This window comes from Psammomys obesus, unplaced genomic scaffold, assembly GCF_907164565.1.
Source record: "Psammomys obesus unplaced genomic scaffold, mPsaObe1.curated_primary_1811, whole genome shotgun sequence".
Taxonomy (NCBI): Eukaryota; Metazoa; Chordata; class Mammalia; order Rodentia; family Muridae; genus Psammomys; species Psammomys obesus.
Window position 1 is genome coordinate 315,223 of NW_026596466.1, and position 8,183 is coordinate 323,405.

At 44.2% G+C, this 8,183-nt stretch overlaps 1 protein-coding gene and 1 non-coding gene across 13 annotated transcripts in view; both read right to left on the reverse strand.

Moving 5' to 3' along the window:
* Trrap (transformation/transcription domain associated protein) overlaps nucleotides 1-8,183 on the reverse strand; it is a 93,564-nt gene that overhangs the window by 78,121 nt on the left and 7,260 nt on the right. For all 12 annotated transcript variants that reach the window (XM_055598531.1, XM_055598526.1, XM_055598523.1 and 9 more), the window contains exons 4-8: nucleotides 4,861-4,971; nucleotides 2,779-2,883; nucleotides 1,455-1,538; nucleotides 766-822; nucleotides 447-572 (exon numbers count right to left, since the gene is read on the reverse strand). In XM_055598531.1, the coding sequence (XP_055454506.1) occupies nucleotides 447-572; nucleotides 766-822; nucleotides 1,455-1,538; nucleotides 2,779-2,883; nucleotides 4,861-4,971 (483 nt within the window). The remainder of the gene's footprint in view (nucleotides 1-446; nucleotides 573-765; nucleotides 823-1,454; nucleotides 1,539-2,778; nucleotides 2,884-4,860; nucleotides 4,972-8,183) is intronic.
* Nucleotides 7,581-7,710, reverse strand: LOC129670219 (small nucleolar RNA SNORA70). The gene has a single exon (XR_008719146.1). It is a non-coding gene; the product is annotated as a small nucleolar RNA SNORA70 (small nucleolar RNA).

Sequence of the window (8,183 nt, forward strand, 5' to 3'; positions counted from 1 at the left end):
TCCAACAGACAGATGCCCCTAGCCCCAGTAAAACATTCTTTTCTTAATTCAGCCCCAAGAGTGAGTCACGGTAAAAGGTCACCACATATTCCCTACGTGACAGGCAATACTAGAATTACCTTTGCAAAGCCCAAGACACTGATTTCCAGATAAAAACAGGAAAAACAAGGTCAGGCCAATGACTCGTGAACTTTTACAGAGTCAGGAAGCCAGAGTGGGGCTGGAGCACCATCAGGATGCTCTCTGGCCCATGCCCAGCCTGCTACTCCTGCCAGTGGGCTGGCTGGTCTTCTCAGCCAGGCATCGCTGGCGCCTGAGGGCTCGTCTTTACTACAAATGGCTTAAGTTATCTCATTTTCTTCTCTACCAATCAGAGAAGTCATGGATTTGGGGAGAGAAGAACCCAAACTGGACAAAGCTGTCAGCAAGAAGGGAGGAACACCTACCGTCCGGGTCTCGCTGTCCTCGCGCTCAGGATTGACCTTCACGGCAATTGTCGTGATCATACCAACCATTTCTGGTGGCGGCACTGTGTTCTCAGGGATCCCCTGAGGATTCTCAAAGTATCGGTTCTACACAGAAAGAACACAATAATGTGTCTTAGAGTGTTTATATTCCCCATCGAAAAGCCAGAATAGCCACCCCCATCCCACCCCCTCCCCCCAACCCCACCTTTGTTTACTTCAACTAAACTGCTCCAAATTCCCTTTAGGACAGAGGGAAAACAAATAAATATAAGCAGTAAATTCAAACTTAAATACATACCACTACTTTTGGAAGCTCCTTATAAATCTGTTTCACAAAATCCAAAAAGTGATGAATCTAAAAAAATAACAGAAAAGAGAAACACTTTGTTTTAAGAACACAGTTACAGGGCCAGTGTTGGCTCAGCTGGTAAAGACTGATCCCTGAAGACATGCCAGAGTTGTCCTCTGACCTGCACACGTGAGCCTAGGTGCACTCACCACCCCCAAATACTTCTCCAAACATTAAAAAGTAAGGAATTATCAGGCACAACACAAATGAGCAATGAACATAATCAAATAAGCAAAATGAAAAAAAAGATACTGATAAACAGAAACCAATTTTCTATCTCAGAAACAGGCAAAGGCTGAAAGCTAAGAAAACGCCATATATGCTCTTCGGAATAGAGTGACCTGAGAGCTGGAGAGACAGCTCAGCAGTTGAGAGCACCGGCTGCTCTCATAGAGGAACCTCATCAGATTCCCAGCATCCACATATCTGGTAGCCCAGAGCTGCCTTCGGTAATTCCAGTTCTGTGAGATCCAGCACCTTTATCTGACCTTATCTGATGGTGCGTGCTCCAGCATACACACACACACATGCATGTACACACATACACACATACACACACACACACACACACACACACACACACACACACACACACGATATACATACACACAAATAAACAAATGTGATGAACAACTTACTTCTTGTGTGATTGGTGGCCTGAACTGTTTATGCAGCTCAATAATTATTCTTAGACAAATAAGAACATTTTCTTCATTTTCCGTCTTTAAACAACAACCAAAAACAAAAAAAGAAAAAATCGTTATATTTCTGAAAACATTTTAATCTCAAGATTAAAAACAAACTGCCGATGGGTATGATGGCACACTTAGGGCCCGGCAGGCAGCTCTCTTAAGTTTGAGGTTAACAGTGAGCTCCCGGTTCAAACCAGAGTACACAGTGAGACCCCATCTCAAAAGACAAAATAAACAGTCTAGGCATTTTCTGCATGTTTCTCTTCTACACACCTAAATCAACCTTACATTTGATTGGATGAAAACAGCAGGTCCAAGATACAGCTGTCCCGGACAGAAAGTGCCGAGGTCTTTGTGGACCATTTGACCAGCATTCCACCAACATGTCAGAGTAACTCTGGGACAGGTGAACGAGCATACGACACAGAGGGCAGGTCACGCCATGGATTACTGCCTCCTCCGCACTTTTGACATGGGGTTTCGTGTAACCTACATCTGGCCTGAGCTCACTACATGTCTAAGAGTGACCCTGAACTCCTGAGCGCTGGCTGGGATAAGACATGTGCTTCACCTAGCCTGGTTTATGTGGCGCCAGGATGAAATAGCCAGGATTTCAGGCGTACCAGGCAAGCAGTCTATCAGCTGAGCTACACCCCTAGTCCCGAATTAATGCTGGGTTTAACAGGGTCTCATTCTACAGTCCTGGGTGGCCTCAGACTCAGCGAGCACTGCCTTCCTCCTTCTCCCAAGTGCTGGTATTAGAGAGGTGTGCTACGACAACCTACTCGTGCTTGGTGGCTAAATGACATCCTACCTGAAACAAACAACAAAAAGGGGCTCACTGCTTGGAAACACGGGTTTCCAGCACCAGACCTTGTCCCAAAGGAAAAATGAGCCAAGTGTCTTGGTATATAGTTAAAAATTTAAATCCCAGTACTCAGGAGGCAGGGGCTGGAGGATCTCTGTGAATTCAAAGACAATCTGGTCTACATAGGGAACTCCAGGCCAACCTGGGTTACATTGTGAGAGCCTGTCTGGAAAAAAAGAAAGGAAAAAAAAAAAAAAGTGGGGGACGGAGGGAAGAAAAGAGGAATATAACTCTTCAATTAAGTAGCCTTTCTTTTTGAATTAAACAAAAATGAGAGGAAAAGAGACATTAAGAAAAATTTCACTCATCTAATCAGATCTTTGGTAAAGCATGGACTACTACTGGATTTTACCATAAGAAAAATCATGACATGTTTTAAATAAGTAAGTTCTCAAAGATTACCTCTAAGAATCGGAACATCACAGAGAGGACGTTTTTCGTGTGAGGACGAAGATGCTCATTGGTCGGTATCCTGTGGAGTATCTCAAGTACTAGCTTCCGTAGTTGCTGGCAGGGAAAGGCACAAATACAAAAGTAAAACATCGGGAGTCCTTTTAACCTTACACACGTCACAGGGATGCCTGAAGCCAGCACCAGCAACCACCACCTGACACGAGGTGACCTTAGAAGACCTGCAAATTAGCTATTTGTAACCTATAGTATGTGTGCAAGTCATCTTCAGTAACCCCACAACTACGTTAACAAACTTTTTACAACTTTGTGAGAATAAAGTGGATTGAAAACTGAAGAGCAAACAGACTTATCTTAAGAGAAAAGAGAAGGGGCCAGAGAAATGGCTCAGCAGTTAAGAGTACTTTATACTCTTGCAGAGGATAGTTTAGTCCCCAGCTCCCTTGTCAGGTAACTCAACCACGTGTAACTCCAGCTTAAAGGATCCAATACCCTCTCCTGACCTCCAAAAGACCCTGAACTCACATGTCCTTACGTACACATGTGCAGGCACAAGACACATAATTAATAATAAAATATATTTTTTAGGCTAGAGAGACTGCTTAATGGTTAAGAGAACTGGCTGCTCTTCCCTCTGCCTTCCACAGTGCAGGGATTAAAGGTGTTCATCACCATGCCCAGCTATAGAGGACCGGGGCTCTATTCCCAGGGCACACAGTGGCTAACAACCACTTCTAACGCCAACGCTAGGGAATGCAGCACCCTCTTCTGGCCTCCACAAGGCATGCCACAGATCTCTGAATTCAAGGCCAGTCTGGTCTACAAAGCAAGTTCCAGGTCAGCCTGGGCCACACAGAGAAACCCTGTCTTGAAAAAAAAGAGAGAGACAAGAGAAAGCAGAAAATAGAAAATAATTAATGTGCAGTCTCCCCTGACACGCCTCATCTGCTCCTGAGAGCCCAAGGGTGTGTTTCAACCATGATGCTCTAAGCCTCCATCCGTGATCTGCCAAGGCAGCTCAGAACTAGGAGGCTGGTCACATACTTAAGCTCTCGGAACTGGTACAACCTAAAAATGCTCCAGGTAGCAATAAAGCTCACCACCATTACAGCAACTGTTTTCAAATTCTTTAAGAAATAAAAGTGATGGCATAATGAGTATTCCTTAAAATATTCAAGATGGAAAAGGTGGGGGGGATGTGTGGAGTGGGTAGAGATAAACTGGAAAAACTGAGAAAATAATGTGCAGGTGGTTAGAGGTACTGGGAAGTGATGTCAAACTGTTTTATGTAAAAGTAAATATGAAATTTAATTTTTTAAAGAATTGGGGCTAGAGAGATGGCTCAGAGGTTAAGAGCACTGGCTGTTCTTCCAACGGTCCTCAGTTCAATTTCCAGCATTCACATGGTGGTTCATAACCATCCATAATGAGATCTGGTGCCGTCTTACAGCCTGCAGGCACACATGTAGACAAAATACTGCATAAATAAACAAATAAATAAATCTTAAAAAGAAAAGAATTGCTAGTGTATGTCCAGGTGCCCAAGGAGGCCAGAGATATCAGATCTGGCTAGCGCAGTTACAGACAGCTTTGCGCCATCCGGCCTGCAAGTTGGGACCTGAACTCTGGCCCTCTGCATGAGTAGGACTCATCTCTCCAGCCAAACTCAATTTTCTTAAACTATTACATACGGGTCCATGCGCATCATGGAGCGGGTAGAGACAGGCTGAAGGACCACCTGCTGGAGTCAATGCGCCCATCTATCATGTGAGTCTCACCAGACTGAACCCAGGTCTTCGGGCTTGGTGGCCAGCACCTCTGCCTGCCGAATCATCTCACCAGCCCTCTTTTGTGTCCAGCTGAACTATTCTGCATAGATACACACCCATAGTTGGCAGATGCAAGTAACTTAAGCCGCAGAAAAGACGAATAAAGTCAAGGAGTCAATGGGCCTGGATGGTACCCCACTGGCAGGACCTTTTTTATTCTTTGGTTTTATTACATTGTTTTGATTCATATTTGCCTCTGATCATCAGTGTGCCCCCCTCCCCCCCGCTACTATTGACACATTACCTGGGCTGGCTTCTCCTGAAGAAACTGGACTTCTCCATCTTGGAGAAAAGTAAGAAATCTCGGGATGATATGTTCCAGGAATGTAGAATACTGAGGAGATGATGTGACATTCTAGTTGGCAATTGAAAAAAGGAAAGGCACAGTAAGTTATAGGTATATTTTCATTTTAAAGTCACATAACAATCTCAAAAGAAAACAAAACATAAGGAGTTTTTAATTTGTTTATAATTTATGCTTGCTCCTGCTTTGAGTTTTTATGTGCACCACATGCAGGCAAGTTTCCAAGGACGCCACAAGAAGGCATGGGATCCCTTGGAACTGGAGTTGCAAGCCACTGTGAGCTGGAACCAAACTTAGGTCCTCTGCAAGAGCTGTCAACACTATTAATACCATCTCAGCATTTCCAGAGCTGACAGTAATTCTCAATCCTTTCAGATGCTTCTGAGATAACATGATTAAGTAAATTAAGATTTGAAATCTAATAAAGAGGATTGAGTACTAATATTTACTGTTAAAATCGGATATGGCAGGGGTAACAGAGTTAAGCTTCCTGCCTTTCTCTTCCTCTGAGCCCGAGTCTAGCACCCATGGCAGGTAGCTCATAACTACCTGTAACTCCAGCCCAGTGGGAACATTCTCTTCTGGAATCCACAGGGATCCATATACATGTGGTACACACGAAGACAGACAGACAGACAGACACACACACACTAAACATGCCAAGACTCACAATTCTATGGTTGAAAATTTGCCTAGCAGGTCTGAAGTTCTGGGACTCAAACCCAGAACTTCACACTCACAGTTCCTCCCATGTTCACCACAGCACAATTCACAAGAGCCAAGACATAGAAGCAACAGAAATATCCATCATATAATGATTGGTTCAACAGAATGTGGTGCATAAATAAAGTAGAATACCACTCTCAACCATTAAAAAGAACATGACCCTGCCCTGTCCTTTGGGAAAAGGTGGACAGCACACTCGATCACTACATTAAGTAAAAACAGCCACACATAAAGCTAAGCTCCACAGCCTCACTCGTGTGTACTTCTAAAGGCTGACCTCATACAAGTCGAACAAAAAAATGGTGTCCAAGGCTGGGGAGAATACGGGAAACAGAAAGGATGATCAGTGGGAACAAGTTCTGAAGGTACAATGCTGCAGAGTGAGGTGACTGTAGATAACATCATTCTATGCCTCTGAAAGAGCTAAACCTTTAGTCTCAGCACTTGGGTGGCAGAGGCAAATGAGTTCAAGGCCAGCCTGGTCTACACAGTGAGTTCCAGGGCAGGGTACACACACACATACATAATATACATTAAAATAAAAGAGCTAGAGGATTCTAAATATTTTCTCCTTAAGAAAATAGTGTTTGAGAAGACATGCTGAACCTGACATAAACACTGCACAATGTGCACATGGATCAGAATACCTCCTGGTACTTCATCATATATCTACATCAGTTTAAACTGCATTTAGAGATAATACAAGAGGGTTAATACAAGATAATACAGAGGGTTAAGGAGCGCTCCACCCCACATGATGAGCCAAGTTCAATCCCTGGGACTCACATGTAGGTTATCCTGCAATCTACTGAACATTCAAGGCTGACCTCCAAAGAGCCAGTCAGCAGAGTACACCGACCCATGCATGGACCCTGAGAGAAGGAGCTGGTAGGAGGACCATGAGTTAGAGGCCATTCTTTGCTACAAAGCCAGACAGTCTCAAGAAAGAAAAACAGAATCATTTAAAAGAAACACTCCTAAACAAAATATAAACACTACACACTAAAGCATTAGCTAAGAACAGTGGTAAAATCCTTTAATTCCAGCACGGAAGAGGCAGAGGCAAGCCCCCTCTATATACCAAGTTGTAGACCAGCTAGGGCTACAGAGTGAGACACTGTCTCCAAAAAAGACTTTAAAGTAACCATTATAAAGTCAGCGGTTGTGTAAAATACTAAAGGAGCAGAGAAAGTCCTGTCTACCACCTGATGATGTCACAGCATCAGGTGCAATAAATACACACTGTCTTTGTGGCAGTGAAGGTGCCTCTCAGATACAAGTACTGCACATGCCATTGTGTATAGTGTTTAAAACCCAGCAACAATTATGTTATGGTGTCCGTAGTAATTCCATTATGCTTTCTTAATTTTTTTGGTTTTGGTTTTTGGTTTTTGGTTTTTTGAGACAGGCCTTGGCTGTCCTGGACTCATTTTGCAGACCAAGCTAGCCTCGAACTCACAGCACCCCCTCTGCCTCCCTGAGTGCTGGGATTAAAGGCATGCAGCACCATGCCTCCTTATTTTTTAAAGACATAATGGATGTGAGATTGATTACTACACATGGCTTAGTGGGGTGCAGAACTCAGGACAGTGAGTTAAAGGTCACTTGCCAGGCAACAACTATGGACACCCATGGACATATCTGAGCCAGCACCCACGGAACAAGCCACCCTGTCTTCAAGTTCCTCTGCATTATGGGAAGCCCCACTTTTTTGAGTTATGGGTCTTCTGTTGCCCAGAGCACTCAAGCTTGACTCTACAGCAGCCCTCATTCCCATGTTCCTTATTCTGCAGCTTGGTGCAGAGGAACATAATAGCCTGGCCAGCATGAACTCTGGCCACTGAGCCCTGGGGCTTCCCCAAGGCACCCCACATATTCCTCCTGGAGCCAGGCTAGAGACAGCAGTGACTTGGAGACAGGGTTATCTGCAAGAAAATTGTCTTCACAGTCCCTCAGGGCAACCCATATAAGAGCAGGTTGCTTAGACTCAAGGAAGTGGCTGTTTGCAGCCCTTGCAGTCCACATCCCCACCAGGAGAGGAACATTCTGTTTAAATGACTGCAGACTTTTGAAACTTTGGAGACAAAGTCTGAGGATGTTGTCCTACTGGGGTAAATAGGCGCATGTCACCAGGCATGTCATCACTACTTGAGTGTAAACATACTTAATCGGCACATACTGTCAAGCAGTTTGCTGAGCTACGCACTGGCAGTAGCCTCAAACATTTTGTGCTTACTTCAACTTGATTATGTTAAGAGGCAGGATGGTGAGACAACTCAGCAGTAGAGGTACTACCCACATGGTAAGAGAACCAAGTCCTTCAAGTTGTCCTCTAGCCTCTGCAGACGTCATGGAATACACGTGTGTGCATAAACTTGAACATGCACACGCATGTACAAACTGCACCTTTTTGAAGAGGCTATGTGGACTAACTGACCTATCCCATCAATGTCTGTGTCAGTGCATTCAATGATGTCCAAATAACAAAACTGCCAAACGATACAGTTCTCAGAATGTATCCCTGTCATTAAATGCAT